The 17,663-nt window shown below is 32.3% G+C and overlaps 1 protein-coding gene across 1 annotated transcript in view; it reads left to right on the plus strand.

Annotated features, from left to right (window-relative positions):
* LOC114334049 (uncharacterized) overlaps nucleotides 1-17,663 on the plus strand; it is an 89,091-nt gene that overhangs the window by 23,286 nt on the left and 48,142 nt on the right. Inside the window, exons 5-6 of the mRNA XM_050660794.1 lie at nucleotides 5,744-6,174; nucleotides 8,419-8,813. Of these exons, the coding sequence (XP_050516751.1) occupies nucleotides 5,744-6,174; nucleotides 8,419-8,813 (826 nt within the window). The remainder of the gene's footprint in view (nucleotides 1-5,743; nucleotides 6,175-8,418; nucleotides 8,814-17,663) is intronic.

A 17,663-nucleotide genomic window follows, 5' to 3' on the forward strand; every position in this document is an offset into this window, starting at 1 on the left:
ATTGGATAATGCAATTTATCTTTTATTTTTACTACCATCAAAAAAATTATCATGTACAGTGGAACCTCGATAACTCGGATTAATCGGGACCGCGGCCGATCCGGGTTATCGAAAATCCGGGTTAGCCGGAGAATATGGTAAAAATTAATAAAATACGGTATACTTAGAGATAAACTCCGTTAGAATTGAAATAACATGAAATATATATAAATATGCACAGTACCTACACATCTAAATTACTAAAAACACGCAAACACAAACCTAAGCAAACGGAAGCGAACAATACAATACAATACTGTATTCATACAGTCACAATCGGAACGATGTTTTGTTATTGTATTAAGAACAGTGACTAAGACCATTTATTAAAAAAGAATTGTTTAAATAGTCTTTCTTAAACAATGCTAACACAGTTTGAAATAAAAAATAAAGGAATACTACAGACAGGTGCCTGTTGTTTCTGCCGGCTTGTGCCATGAGTCATTTTTACTATAGTATAGTTCAAATTACACAAATACACATTATCTCTCAAATATTATATTAATATATTACATACATACATTTTTATTGTTGAAATGTTTATCTGATAATTAACTATTGTGATGGGAAATAAGCCACAATTAAATTGAAAAAATAATTTTATTAACATTTCGACGCCCAGAACGGGTGTCATTGTCAAAATACAAAATATGTACTGAAAATCAAAATGTTTATCTGATGAAAATCGGTCCGGGTTAGCCGGACTTCCGGGTTATCGGGGGCCGACTTATCGGGGTTCCACTGTATTACTTTTAACACGTTTGTGTATATTTGTAGAATAGGTACATTTTAACTCATTTAATACTTCCTGTATGCATGTATCGTTTTGAAAACGTAGCGAAATTCTTGGAGATTCGTATTCGTAATCAGTAATACGATATGCATATTCAGAGCATTATTTTTGGTAATCAGAAAAAGTCATTCAACCACTTTCAATGTCAAGAGTTAAGAGTTTAGTGTGAAAAATAGATGATGTTTGCATCTAATTCAAACAGACATTCCTTATGTAAATATTATGATTAGAGATACCTTTTCAAGGAAATACTATAATAAAAATAACTGCTTCTGGCTGATGTGAGATTGCACTTTCAGTTTGCTTCTGTATTTATAAAATAAAATAAAATTTGAATTATAGTTTTGTTGGGAATAAGTACTTGAGAATAATAATTATGATTGGGATAAAAAATAATACCTAACCTAATCCTAATCAACGAAAAAACCTAATAACCGGTTTTTACTTTAAAAAGAAAAAACCGGTTATAACCGGGACAAAAAAATAACCGGTAAAACCGGTTATTGCGAAGTAAAAAAACCGGTTTTAGGTTTAAACCGGTAGGTTTTTCCCATCCCTACATCGAGTAGAGAGCAGCAGGCTTAGGCCGCTCCGCTGATGACTCCAATAAGAGTCGAAAATCGTCAATTCAGAGTGCTGGACTGCGCTACCTATTCTAAGTGAAAAATAAGATTGTTTTGCCTTCGCATTGTAACTGAATAAAAATGATATACATTTTTAAATCATGTTAATGTTTATATTACTGAATAGGGAATTAAATAACCTTTCAAATGAGCTAGCACACGATTCCTATTCTCATTTAAAAAATAGTCGATTACGTCATCACGCCTAGATGGATAACGTCACTAGTACAATATATATGCCAAAAAATCATAATTTGAAATTTGATTAATTTTTGTATTTTACATTTTTTTTTCTAATTCTGTAAATCAAGCAGTTTACAGGGGGGTCAAAATATAGTAAATAACCCTGTACATTGTGATTAACGTACATTAGAACCTCGATTATCCGTCAGGGCATCGGACCAAGAGTATGACGGATAATCAAAAAGACGGTTAACAGAACATTAAAAAAAATGAAAATTCATGGTACAACTCTCAAATTTCATTTGTATGGTTTGTTTGACAATATAAGAGGGATTTGTGTTCGTAAAATCGAATCAATTTAAAATATTCTGAAATCTTTGTTTGTTTTACTGTTGCTTCACATTTTGCGACGGCTGAATTTCTTAATCGGCATAAGATCATGCAATCTACTTTATTGGTTTCTTCTTGTTGAGAATTCCACTCGATGAATTATTGCGTATGTGATGCAGCTTCTCTAGATTGTTTACGCAAACCTTTGTCAGTTACAATAGGTTCATCAATATAGCTATAGTCAAATTCCAAGTCTTTATGCTTCTGAATCTGTTTGGTCCGCCTTTGTTGCCATTTCAACGATTTCTTTATCTGTCAGCAATGGATAGCCGTTTGTGTCCTCATGACAAATCAAATTAACTTTTTTAATTTTTTTACATTAAAGTTTTTGCTTATGTAGTCAATAAAACTTCTGTATGTACCCTGACGGTTAACGGAGAGACGGATAATCGAGGTTCCACTGTAGTTTGACTGTAGAGACTCAATTTCTTCGCATCTTTCCATTACTTCTTTTTCTTTCGCTTCTCTGATTTTTTTCTTCTTCTTCCTTCTTGTATGTAGGCTTTAAAGCCTGTTTCTTCTTCAATATTATCCTCCTAAATTGTTTAGGTTATCGCACCACCTTTTTCTTGGTCTGCCAATACTTCTTCGTCCATTTGGTGACTTATCTCGTGCTATTCGTACTATCCTATCCTCTGCCATTCTACTAATGTGTTCGTTCCACTCCTGTTTCCGTTTTGTCACCCATCCATTTATGTCTTCTATATTGCATGATCTTCTTATGTTTTCGCTCCTCTCCCTATCCAACAGACTTTTCCCTGATATTCGTCGGAGTATTTTCATCTCTGTTGTTTCTAGTAGTCGTCTCGTTTTAGATGTGTCAGGCCTTGTCTCCGCCGTGTATGTTAATATAGGTCTAATTGCTGCTTTATAGATTCTTGCTTTTGTGTCTTATCTTAAGTGTTTGTTCTTCCAGATTGTGTCATTAAGAGATCCCGCCGCTTTACTTGCTTTTAAGCTTTGTTGTCGTACTTCCTCTTCAACATCTCCGTAACTGGTTATATCAATTCCCAGATATCTAAACCTTGCTTCCTGCTTTATTATTTTCCCATCAATTTCGATTTTACATCGTAGTGGGTATTTAGATGTTGTCATACATTTGGTTTTTTCTGCTGATATTATCATATTGTATTTCTTGGCTGTTGTATTAAAGATGTGTGTTAATCTTTGGAGATCGTCTTCTGTCTCGGCGATTAATGCGGCGTCGTCTGCATAACACAATACTTTGATTTCTTTATTCCCCATTCTGTAACCACGACCTTTACGTACTGCTTCTATTATTTCGTCCATTATTATATTAAAGAGCAGTGGGCTTAATGAGTCACCTTGTCTGACTCCACTTTGTACTGGTATAAACTGCGTTAGTTTTCCATTTATCTTTGCCTGTATTCGATTATGAAAGTAGATGTTTTCGATGGTTTGTATAATATTGATTGGTATGTTTCTTCCATACAGTAAATGTAAGACGTCTTCGACTTGGATGCGATCGAAAGCCCTTGTCAGGTCTATAAAACATAGATATGCTGGTTTATTGTACTCAATGGCCTTTTCTGTGATTTGTCTCAGTACAAATACGGCGTCTACGCAGGATCTTCCGGATCTGAATCCTTGTTGTTCATCTGATAAAGTTGTTAGTTTATTGATTTTGTTGGTTAGGACTTTTGTGGTTAGCTTAAGTGCGGTGTTTAGTAGATTTATACCTCTATAATTGTTGGGGTCTTCTTTGTCTCCTTTTTTGAACATTGGTATCATTATGCTGTTTCTCCATGCGTCTGGTATCTTGCAGTGCAATATTAGTTTTTGTATAAGTTTTGTCATCTCTAGGGTTATACTTTCTCCTCCGTATTTTAGAAGCTCGTTGGTTATTCCGTCTGGTCCTGGTGACTTCCTATTTTTGAGTGAATTTATGGCTACCCCTACTTCCTGAAAACTGATTTCAATTTCGTGTCTTAATTCAGGTAGGTTATTATTTTGATTATGATTTTCCTTTCCTTTAAACAGTTCCGTCAAGTATCTTTCCCATTCGTTTGCTGGTATGTTATTGTATTCCTTCAATTCTGCCATTTCTTTCCGTTGGTTTCTTATGAATCTCCATATTTGTTTTTGTGTTCCGTAGAAGTCGCTTTCCATCCTTTTTGTAAACTGTTCCCAGTGTTAATTTTTTGTTCTTCTTACCAATTGCTTTGTTTCATTTCGTATTCTTCTATAGGTGTCTCTGGATTCTGGAGTGTTTGATGTTTTATACTTCATGTAGGCGTCTCTCTTCTCTTTACATTTGTCTTTTATGTCTTTTCTGAACCATGGTGTATTGTTGTTGTTTCTTTTGTTCAGTATGACTTTGCGTTTTCCTAGAGCTTCTGTTGCTGCCTCTTCAATATTGTTTTTAATTTTCTCCCAGCTCGCGTTTATATCTTCGATGTCGTCTATCTGCTTCAGCTGTATCTTCTGTGCTAGCCTCCTTTGGTACATTTCTTTGGTAGAATCGTTCCACAGTGATTCTACATTGAATTTTTCCTCGGTGATTTCCTGTGGAAAATGTTTTGGTGTTAGTTTCATTCTTACTTTTGCTAGGACTAATTTGTGTTCACTCCCTGCGTCTGCCGAGTTTAAAGTTGGAATATCTAGAATCTGCTCTGGGTGGATTTTTCTATTAGTGACTATAAAGTCAATCATAGATTTGTGCCCCCTGGAGTTTTCAAACGTATATTTATACTGAAGCTTATGGTCGAAAAATGTATTATTGATTCGCAGTTCGTTAAAAGCACAGAGATTAGCCATGAGTTCTCCATTTGAGTTGACATGGTTTTCATTGAATCTTTGTTTTACTCCTGGAACTATTTCATTTCCGATTCGTGCATTAAAATCCCCCATAAGAATTAAGTGTTCTTCATGAGGTATGTCGTCCAGGATGGTTTGCAACTGTTCGTAGAATGCCTCTCGTTCCTTCTTAGGTTTGCAGTCCTCGGGGCTATAGATAGATATAACATTTAATTTTTGGTAGTCCATTGTGATGTTCATATGTATTATTCTTTCGGAGATGTAACGGCGGTTACTTATGTTGTCTTTAAATTTTTTATGGACAAGTATACCTACACCTGCTCGTTCTTCTTTCTTCACTCCACTATATGCTAAAATATATTGGTTATAGTCTCTTTGACCTTTACCTTTCTTCTTGGTTTCTTGGATTGCACAAATGTCTATGTTTTTGTTTATCAGTTCTTCGATTATCTCTTGGTCTTTGTTGTTGAACGAAGTTGATTTTTTTCTTATTGTTATATTTATCGCTTTATTTCTGTCTGATTATTTTTCTCTTTTCTTCTTTCGTCTACTAGTTTCAGGATCTCATCTGCCATCCATGATTTTTTTATTAATTTATCGGCCTTTAAGAGTTTATCTGATATTATATTTTGAACTATTTCTGTAATAGGTTTGATAGTTTGTTCTTCGTTCGATTCGTCTCTAATTACAGTCACTTGCTATTTAACGTGGATTGAACCCTCATTTTCGTATTAAGGTCTCTTAGCATACGTAGGTTGTATGATTGTGATTTCTTTTTCTGCACTCTTCTGAGTTTAACGAAATACTCCCACCAGAGTGGAGCATGGTCCGTCTGTTCCAGGATGAGTCTGTTCTTTAATCTACTCGTATTTGATTTCTAATGATTCTTTCGGTTCTATTTTGAGGGAAAAATAATAACAATCTATTTTATTTCCAGATTCAATCTCTGCAGCTTCCCAACTCATAAAGTAATCGACATATGCGATCTTCTAATAGATCAAACATTCAGACCAGAAATACAGAAAAAATTACCATTAATGCTGGAAACATCAAATTATGTATGTACAGCTGTTTCAACAGTCATACCAGAACTGACCACCATATTTGCCCTCAACCATGTTTATAACATGGTACAGAAAATGCGTACCATCAAGAAAATACCAGATCCCATTTATTTGGAGACGAATTTTATTGTAGGATTCTACTATAAATGTATGGTTTTTATGATGGTTTACCTCATGAGTTTTAGTATTTTCCGAAGTATTAAAAACGGAATATATGTACTGAATATTTTGATTTTGAGAACATTTCCAATATTTTCATTCTTTAAATATGGAATCGCAGATAGTTTTATAAACTTCAGTATGTAGAAAATAAACGCTTTTAATGATTTTTTTTAATTTTAATTAAAGCCATTTCCGATAATTAGATAAGAATTTTTTTAAATTTTTCTAAAATTCATAAAAGAAGAAACGTAAGACATTATAACAAAATAGATTTTAGTAGACACAATATACACAACAGGCCATAGGTATACCGAAACAATGATTACTACTACCTACCTCCACCTTTCGAGCGAATTATGAAGTGCATTGTGTCTTCATTACTATTCAATGTATTTAGTGAATCCATTTTTAGAGAAGCATAAGGTACTATCTAAAAGCCAAGGAATAATAATTATTAACGAAAGAACTATTAACAACATAGAATACTTAAATGACACCGTGATTGTGGCAAGCTCTACTGAACAACTCCAACTACTACTAAACAAGGCAAACAATTTCTGGACAAAAATGAATATAAAAAAGAGTAAATATATGATAATACAAAGAAAACAAATATACAAACAATTATAAACTTGGGAGATGTAGGTACGAATAGAAAGGGTGGAGAAATACAAATGCCTGGGAACCTGGATTTCAGAAAATAATGATCAAACTACAGAAAAAAGGACCAGGTTAGAAATAGCAAAAATTGAGTTTGTAAAAATAAAAACAATGCTCTGCAATAAAGACCTTAGATTAGAACTGTGAGTAAGAGCTCAAAGATGTTACGCGTTTTTGATACTACAATATGTACACTGCAGCAAGTGTAGTTGTCTGCTAGTTCACTTTTCCCTCTTTTATCCAGCGTAATTATCACATATTTGTTTCCCGCTGGGACAATTCCCCTTCTTTCTGCTGGTTTTGTTCTTTTAAAGCCATCCTCCATCCATTCTTCGTCCATGTACTTTCCACATTCTCCTTCATTCATTCCTCCCTCTAAGCAAGCGACAATCTTGCCATCCATTATTTTTTTCCTCCTTTCCATATCTTTTGTATCTCTTCCATTTCTGCTTGAACACACATGTCACTTTTCTCCACTGTTTCTATTATGGGGATCTCCTCAGTTTTTCTTTGTAGTTTTTCATTTTTGTCTGAAGTGACTGACTACATAGGCGTAGTTAAGGGGAGAGTTTTGGGGGTTATAACCCCCTTTTTGGATGCACTTTGAGCTCTATACGCTTAACACCATTACTCTTCCATACTCCCCAGAAACCATCCAGTAGTTGTAACCCCACCTTAAGATCATCCTGGTTACGCCATTGCTTTGACATGTTCTATAGGGCCGTTATCGCAGTCTTCATTTCAAGTTTGATTTTCACGTGCTCCTTTGTCATGTTGAGGAGGGCCTTCGCTTTCTTTCCTCTCTTCTACTGCCTTAGCCTCCCATGAGTCATATATATTTTTTCTCTCTTTCTCTTCGGTTCCTGACTGTTTTCTGAGTCTCACATTCTCTCCCTCGCTAGCAGTCCTCGTAGGTGATCTACCTATGGAGTATCTCCTTCTCAAGATCTCAGATTACCCCAATTCTTCAAGCTGTTCCCACTACGTGTTCTTGTGTAGGTCGTCATCGCTTTCCATTTGTTTTGTTTTATTAAAACTAATTGGTTGTTTCGCATCCACATTAATATATTCCCACATGTCGAGAAGAACAAAGGTCCAGCTGGTCAGTGCTATCTTATCCAGCTAAGCTATTTAATCAAATCGAAATCAAATGAGTTCCAAAATTAGGAGTTTCTTTTGTGAAGAGCGTTTATCGACACCCTGTATATAATAGTCCTTTTTTACACAACAGGAACAATTGCGGATCTATGGGAAGGGAAAATGTGCAAACAAGGTCCAAAATTAAAGAAAAAAATTTGTTAAAACGTCAAAATATATTAGCTGGCATGAATCTTAAACCATAGACAGACAAATTCAACCCAATAAATACGCTAGTTAGGAAAATTAAAGGAACTTAATGCATATAAGTTATTATTTATGTCTTTTATAGAGTTTGGGATTATCTTATTTAAACGATTTTCTTTAGTTTAATCGATTGGGTCAAATCTTTAGACGTTAATTTGACTGCCTTTTCTTCAATGCAAATGAATGATTTGCAGACTATACATAATTTCACTTTTTACGTCAATTGTTTACTTATGCTTCATAAATAAACAATAAAGTTTCAAATTTTTTGCCGATTCCGACTACTTTTCATGTTTGTACATCATCTTTATAAACATCCTAAGCGGCGACGATTTTTAACGCTCATATCTTTGTTTATATCAACATCGGCGCTTATATACAGTTTCTCATCAAAAATTAGCGCGAGCGGTGGAAGAAGCCGAGACAAAATGTGTGCTTGAATTCTATCAGAATTTAGGACAAAATCCGACAAATTCTGAAGATAATAATTTAAGATCTATTCCCGGTGTTCAAGGCAACAGCAATGTGGACAGCGATGATTTCCGCAAAGTTATCAGGAAGCACAAAAGGAAATTTGGTACTGGAGACGGGGACGAAATGTTTTATGGCAAAGAAGAAAATAAAAACCGTAAAATATGGTTACACATATCCAATATTCCTGACTCTATAACTGCAGAAGACCTTACGATATTTCTTCAGAAACATGCAAACTCCACTGATCCGCAAATAAAATCACTTCCCACCCTTAGTAATAGAAAAGACAATAAATCGTTCATGGTAGAAGTTGAACCAGAGCTAAAAGAACAAATATATGACGTTGCCTTTTGGCCAAAAAACGTTTCGTTTGAACGATTTAATTTTAGATTAGGTAAACGGTTTCTAGGGGATCAGATTGACAAAACATATGTGCAACAGGGAAAACCTAATTCTTTTTTGGAAGTTTAAATCCACGAGAGACTCTTTCCAATAAAAATCAAACTTTCTTAAAGATAGTGCAGCTTAATGCACAATGCCTTACAAACAAAATGATAAATTTGGAACTATTGGTATAGAAGGAATCACCTGACATTTTAAGTATAGCCGAACACTGGTGTTCAGAAGATAATATGCAATATATGGTTCTTGATGACTACGTAAACGCTTCATATTATTGTCGGATAACCCATATTCATGGAGGAAGCTGTATTTATGTGAAAAGTGGTCTTAAATATCAACCGGTAGATATATCTCGTTTTAGTGAAGAAATGATTTGTGAGTGTTGTGCCATAGCTTTTGTGAGTTCAAATCGCAAAGTGTGTGTGATAAGCATTTATAGGCTTGCAGGAGGTAACGTTGATCAATTTTTTATTAAATTACAACATATTTTGGAATTTTGTAGCAATTCTTATCAAGACCTTTTCGTATGCGGAGATGTAAATGTTGATTATTTGTCAAATTCTGTACAGAAACAAATCTTACATGATGTTATAGTTAGTTATAACTTGAAAATTACTTCTGTGGACCCTACGAGGATTTTCACAAATAAATTAGGACATACATCATCCACTAAAATTGACTACATGTTAAACAAATGTTAATATTGATTTTTGTAAATCTAATGTATACGAGGGTCATTTCAGCGATCATAAAATTTTTACACTTACAATTGAATCCAATAATGATAATTTTCATAAAACAGAAAGAAGGATACATTGTTATCGCGATTTATCAGATCATTGCTTATTTCAGTTTCAAAATGCATTGTCTTTACTTAATTTTGATGAAGTGTATAGTCAAAATGACATTAATTTGGCCATGAACGAGTTTGTAGATATAATTTCTTTTAACATGAATGTTTATTGTCCTGTGAAAACACGGAGTAGTAGTACTGAAAACCGTAAAAATAAATGGGTAACCGCAGAAGTAAAGAAAGCCGCTCATCATGTAAAAAATGTATATTGGTTATCTAAAAAACTTCAAAATAATAATTCTCAAAAGGCATATAAAGAAGCCAAAAGAAATTATAATAAACTTATTAAAAATGCAAAAAAGCAATTTAATGAACAGCTTATCATACAATCAGATAACACATCTAAAACAACATGGAATTTGGTAAATAAAGGAACAGGTAGAAAACAAAAAAAAATGTAATATAACGCTCAGCTCTGACGGTGGCGATATTACCTACATCTTCTGAGGATATCGCTAATGTTTTTGCTGAATATTTTGCAACTGTAACTGAAAATAATCTTGAATCATATTTTGGCTTGTCTAGATCTACAAAATGTACTTGTTCTAAAATTTCGGACAAAACTTTTTTCTTTACACCCGTTAAATATCAAGACGTTGAAGAAGCAATTATAAATCTTAAAAACAAGTCCAGTACTGGTTTGGAAAACATATCCACAAAAGTCGTAAAATCGGGAATATTTTTTTCGACGAGTACTCAAATCTAAGTATTCAAGCTTAAATAGCGGGAAAACGATGCAATGTATAAAATATTTCTGCTAAACATTTGTAAAAGTACTTCAGAATACCTATCAAATGAGTTTTAGAACAAGGTAATAGCGTCAAAATTAAGCAAGTAGTGATGAAAATAAAACAACCGTTTCGAATTTTTTAGGAAAAAGTGAAAAATGAAACATACGCCATTTCCACAAAAATTAAAATTTATAGTAATCCTTACAAAAACTTCTTTATATTAGCATAAGTAATTTTTTCGATAATTTTGACCGGTTTAGAAAGCATATTTTTGAAAAAAAATATAATTTAAAAAATCATAATTTTTAAAATTATTTTAATTTTCATATTCTTTTGATAATAACTTCAAAAATACTCAATATACGTAAAAAATTATATATAATCAAATTTTATTTTTTTCTGTCCCAAATAGTTTACCTGTTTTACCATTTCTATATTCTATAGGTTAAAAAATAACCGAGATAGAAACGTTTAAATCTTAAATTTTGCTGTGGGAACCATGCAAGGGGGCCATTTTACCTTTTATTTAAAAAAAAATAAGTGGTTTAAAAGATTAGTTTCAACGTTATTAAATAGCATTTGGAACTAAATTTCAAACAGTTTTCAGATAAACCTGATATCGTAAACACGAACGGAGTTATTAAAAAAACAATAACATTTTTTGGAAAAATTTTTAAAACATAAATTTTGAAAAAATTTTGGAGCATAAATTTTAACGCTATCATCATGTCCGGGGGCTCATTTGACAGATATTTTTAAGTACTTTGACAAATGTTTAATAAGTTTATGTTATAAAATGCATCAATTTCCCGTTATTTCAGCTTGAATACTTAGAGTTTTTTACTCGCCGAAAAAAATATACATTCAATTACCTCTATAACTCACTTTTACTTAACATTAAAAGGTTTTTCTAGTAAGGGATTTATTTCGTTTTTTATTAGCTTCAATTTTGATAATAATACCTTTTTTGCAAAAACTTATAGCTCTTGAGTTATTGATGAAAAATCGGTTAAAAGCATGCATTTTTCTCAAGAAAAATTAAAATCTTTGATCTTTAATAACTCAAAAAGATTTGATTTATTTTAATAACTTTATAAAACAAATTTTGCTTAGAATTTGTCCCTCTATCGAATTATGGGGTTATTTTCAATAAAATAATTTTCACCCCCGAGAAGGGGTGGCATCCACCCCCAGGGTAAAACCGCAAGTTGGCACCATGTCACCTATGTTCCTTGAGATACCCTCTAACCACTTACCAATTTTCATGCAAATCGATGAAGGTTCAACGAAATCGGAGGTAATAGCTCATATCCACCTTCAGTGACTCCACTATATAGTCGGCTCGCCAATTTGGTAAAATTGGCAAAAAATAATTACTAAATAGTTCATAATTACTAAATACTTAGTAATTTTGCCAATTACGCCAATATTGGCCAAAAATAAAAAAAAAATATCTACTAAAATCACTAGCCAGTTGTGTCTGAGTTTAGCGAACCGACTATACCAAGAAAGGTTTTCTGCAATTTTTTGTCAATGAACCCTTCTTTTCTTTCGATCATCTGAATACGATAAACTGCGATGATGATTTCTCTTTTACTTTACATAACACTGTACTTACTACGCGCAAGAGTAAAATCCAACCAGCGAAAGTGTTTTTGGGTGTAGTAAAATATTCAAGTTGAATGATATGTGATCAACTGAAGAACTTTCTTTTAAAATGTATTCTATGTAGGTAAATAATAAAACAGTGTAATTTGTGCTTCAGCTTCAAACCAATTCTAGTGAAAAATTAATAGATAAGGATAAAGGTGAGTTAAAAAGATTTATCTGAAGCTATTTTCTTGTAGCATTTTAATCCAATTTACTATTTTTATTGGGAATAAACCACAATTTAATTTGAAATAAGTTTATTTTGACGTTTCGATTTCCACTTCGGAAATCGTTTTAAACGTAGATAGCTGCAAAACATTCATAAATTAAATATTTTTTTATTACTTGATGACAAATTCTTGTATTAATTTAATTTTATCTGACCCATTTATATTGACAATTCCGATATATACCTATTATACATTTGAAAGTACTTCGATGGCTTTAAAATTATATTGTCAATATTTTTGAGTTGCGTTCCTGGGATGACTTTATTATTACGATTACTTATTCGATTACATGTAATCAATTTTATAGCCCGATCAAAGAACAATATGACCCCCAGAAAAATAAAGGAAGGATGAAAATTTGGATATAGGTAGTTGAAATTGTCTATTATTATATAAGAAAAAGTTTACAATTCTACATCCCCTCCATTTCACAAAAATGGAGGGATACCCCCTTTTCGGGGGTGAAAAATATACATTCAAAATAAGTCCGGATTTGGATAAAATGACTAATTCTAAGCAACTTTTGTTTTATAGAGTTTTTTCCCAAAGTTAATACTTTTTGAGTTATTTGCGAGTGAATATGTTTTTGGACGGTTTTTCGCAAATACCTCAAAAAGTAAGTATTTTATCGAAAAAAATATTCTTAGGAAAAATATAGCTAGACCCAATAGAAGCAGAGTTGTAGCTAATGAAAAGAAGGTTCTTCTTCGTCAAATTCCAAATCGAATATTTCAATGTGAAATAACCAAAAAACGAAGCACTTTTCGGGGAAAAATCATTACAACTTTTTTAAAGTGTTTAAAAAAGGTTTATTTTTGTATTTCAAAAAAAGTCTAACATTAAAAGTAAGTGAGTTACGCTCAAAACATTGTTGGTCGCTCTCATTTTTTGGTAAAAGAATCATAAAAATCACCCCCTAACTAGCACCCCAAATAAATTTAATCATTATCGCTTTATAAATTACTTTGATTATGTATTCTCTATATGATGTGTAAGTTTCATCAGTATAAAGTGCTTATTTTTGAAAAGTCTGTAGTTAAAATGGCTTTATCGAGTAACTAATCACGAGTTTAGGCAAATTTTGAACAGCCATAACATAACCAATTTTTGTCTAAGAAGAAAACAAAAAATCCAAAATATTCTGAAAAGCAAAACGTACATTTTATTACTGTTTGAGATTTTTGGTATTGCTAATAATTTTTAAGTTAACTTGAAAAAAATTGGAATTTTTTTTCTGAGTAAAAAAATGTTTTATTTTAAAACCAATTTTTTTCAAAAATGAGCACTTTGGACCTAAGAAACTTATAGATCATATAAATAATACATTAGTAAAGTAACTTGTAAAGCGGTAATGATTAATTTAATTTAAGAAGCTAATTAGGGGGCGATTTTCGCGATTTTTTTACCAAAAAATAAAAGGCACCAACAATATTTTGAGCGTAACTCACTTACTTTTAATTTTAGAAGTTTTTTTTTTAACAAGAATAAACCTTTTTTAAACACTTTAAAAAAGTTATAATGAGTTTTTCCCGAAAAGTGCTCTGTTTTTTGGTTATTTCACGTTGAAATATTCGATTTGAAATTTGACGAATAATAACCTACATTTCATTAGCGACAACTCTGCTTCTACTGAGTCTAGATTCTTCATGCATACACCATTTGTTTAATGTTTTATTAGCTATATTTTTGCTAAGAATATTTTTTTCACTAAAATACTTACTTTTTGAGTTATCTATGAAAAACCGTCCAAAAACATGTTTTATTTTTGTTTAAAATAAGCATTTTCACTCGCAAATAACTCGAAAATTATTGACTTAGTGAAAAAACTCTATACAACAAAAATTGCTTAGAATTAGTCATTTTATCCAATTACCTATTCCCAATTACCTATATCAATAGACAATTTCAACTACCCATTCCCAGATTTTCATCCTTCCTTTATTTTTTTGGAAGTTTTCGAAAAGTTTTGTGTTCATTGATCCGGTTATTAACTTAAGAATATCCGTAAGAATAAACACAGCATATGATTTTTTTTAAAGATTACCACATGAAATGATGACAGTAAAATTCTCCTGTCAGTGATCCCATAGTAAATCATGAGGAAGTAATAGTAAAGTATGAGGAAGTAGGAAGTTCTCAATGTGTTTGCTATTGTTTCGAATGTTGTTGAAATGTTGAATTTATTTACTATCGTTTTTTTAAGTTTTTCGATAATACTTGTATGTGGAATGCACACGTGTAGGCGTGTGCATGCTATAGGCACATACCTTCATTTCTTGTGAATATTATAGGTTCCCGTTCTAAGATGTTCTGTTCCCTTCGGACTATTATTGAAATTGTTCTTCTTGCTATTCGGCAAGAATACTTATTTCCGAAATCACACATGCTCTGAAAGAACTGAAATCAGGTAAAGCACCTGGGTTTGATGGTATCCATCCTAAGTTATTGATACACAGTGGTGCATACACGAAACAATGGCTTGCAATGTTCTTTAATGATATACTTCAGTCAGGTAACATTCCTTTCTCACTTAAGCGAACAAAGATAATTGCAATTCCGAAACCGGGCAAATCATACGATAAGCCAGAAAACTATCGCCCCATAGCTCTACTCATCATGGTAGGTATATAAACTATTAGAAAAGCTTCTCCTCAACAGAATTAGTCACAGGATACTAGAAAATGTCCCCATTGAACAAGCTGGCTTCCGCCCTAATCGAAGCTGTACGGACCAAGTGCTGTCATTAACAACTTTATAAAAGCTAGTTTTTAAAAGAAACAAAAGACAGCAACAGTATTTATAGATCTATCAGCAGCATATGATACTGTTTGGAGACAGGGATTAATATATAAACTGGCCCGTATTATCCCCCGCAGAAAGATAATTAACCTCATACATGCTGACAAACAGAGCCTTCCAGGTTATAATGGGAAAGGAGACGAGTAGACAAATGAAACTTAACACATGGTTCCACATGGTTCTGTCCTTGCCCCTTTACTTTTCAGCCTCTATATTGCTGACATGCCTGAAACCGAATCTCGAAAGTTTGGATATGCTGACGACTGGACCCTTGCAACAAACCACTAATCTTTAGAAACTACAGAAATCACTCTCACGAATGACTTATACATCCTCAGCGAATATCTTAAGAAATGGAGACTACAACCAAGTACTACAAAAACTGAAGTATCAGCTTTTCATCTCAACAACAAGCTGGCAAACAGAGGATTGCGAGCGTATTTTAATAACAAGCTGTTATAATGGAGTCACTGAAGGTGGATATTAGCTATTACCTCCGATTTCGTTTCATCGATTTTCATGAAAATTGGTGAGTAGTTAGAGAATACCTCAAGGAACAAAGGTGACATGATGCCAACTTGCGCTTTTACCCTGGGGGTGGATGCCACCCCTTCTCGAGGGTGAAAATTATCTTATTAAAAATAATACCGTTAATCGATAGAGGGACAAATTATAAGTAAAATTTGTTATATAAAGTTATTAAAATATATCAAAACTTTTTGAGTTATTAAACATCAAAGATTTTATTTTTCGTGAGAAAAATCCATGTTTTTGACCGATTTTTCATAAATAACTGAAAAACTGTAAGTTTTTAAAAAAAAGTTATTATTACCGAAATGAAAGATAATAAAAAAAGAAATAAACTCGTTACTAAAGAAACATTTTAGTGTTAATTTAAAGTGAGTTATAGGTAATTGAATGAATATTTTTTTCGGCGAGTACCCAAATCCAAATATTCAACCTTAAATAACGGGAAAATTATGCATTTTATAACATAAAGTATTAAACATTTTTCAAATTACTTAAAAATATATATTAAATGAGCCCACGAGCAAGTTAATAGAGTTAAAAGTTTATGCACCAAAAATTTTTCAAAACTTTTCTTTTAAAATTATTTCCAAAAAATGGTGTTGTTTTTTTTAATAACTCCGTCAATTTTTACGATATCAGGTTCACCTAAAAACCATTTGAAAGCTAATTTCAAGGGATAATAAATCAAGTCAAATTTATCCTTTTAAACCTCTTACTTTTTTAAAAATAAAAGGTTAAATAGTCCCGGTTACATGGTTGTCGCAGCAAAATTTAAACTTTAAACGTTTCTATCTAGGTTATTGTTTACCCTAGGGAAATAGTAAAAACGGTATAATATTTGATACAGAAAAAACTAAAATTTGGTTATTTATCATTTTTTACGTATATTGAGTATATTTGGAGTTATTATCAAAAAAAAAAAACGAAAATTACAATAACTTCAAAAATTCTGATTATCTTAAATTACATCTTTTTTCAAAAATATGCATTCTAAACCGGTCAAAATTATTTAAATCATTACTTATACTAATATAAAGAAATTCTAGTAAGGAAATTTTTCACTTTTTCCTTAAAAATTCGAAAGGGCTCTCTTATTTTCATCATAACTTGCTTAATTTTGATGCTATTAACTTCTCCTGGAGCTCCTTGATAGGTATTTCCAAGTACTTTGATAAGTACATTGCACGTATATTTTATAAAATGCATCGTTTTCCCGTTATTTAAGCTTGAATACTTAGATTTGAATACTTGTCTAAAAAAATATACATTCAATAACCCCTAACTCACTTTCAATTGACATTAGTTTAGTTTTTTAAGCGAAGAGTTTATTTCGTTTTTATTAGCTTCAATTTTGGTCATTAGAACTTTTTTGTAAAAACTTATAGTTTTTGAGTTATTTATGAAAAATCGGTTAAAAACATGGATTTTTCGCACGAAAAATTAAAATCTTTGATGTTTAATAACTCAAAAAGTTTTGATTTGTTTTAATAACTTTATATAACAAATTTTGCTAAGAATTTGTCCCTCTATCGATTTATGGTATTATTTTTAATAAAATAATTTTTACCCCCGAGAAGGGGTGGAATTGACCCCCAGGATAAAAGCGCAAGTTGGCATTATGTCACCTTTGTTCCTTGAGGTATTCTCTAACTACTCACCAATTTTCATGAAAATCAATGGAGGTTCAACGAAATCGGAGGCGAAACCTTCAGTGACTGCACTATTAAAACACAATAAATACCCGAAACACCTTGGGGTTACTCTAGACAGAACGCTTACATTCAGAGAACACCTGACGAAAACAGCAGCAAAATTGAAAACACGCAACAATATAATACAGAAACTCTGCGGCACTACATGGGGGTCCACAGCATCAACTTTAAGATCCTCTGCTCTTGGCCTGATATATCCGGGTCAGAATACTGTACACCAGTCTGGCTAAATAGCAGGCACACCC

The sequence above is a fragment of the Diabrotica virgifera genome, chromosome 9 (assembly GCF_917563875.1).
Source record: "Diabrotica virgifera virgifera chromosome 9, PGI_DIABVI_V3a".
NCBI classification, from domain to species: Eukaryota; Metazoa; Arthropoda; class Insecta; order Coleoptera; family Chrysomelidae; genus Diabrotica; species Diabrotica virgifera.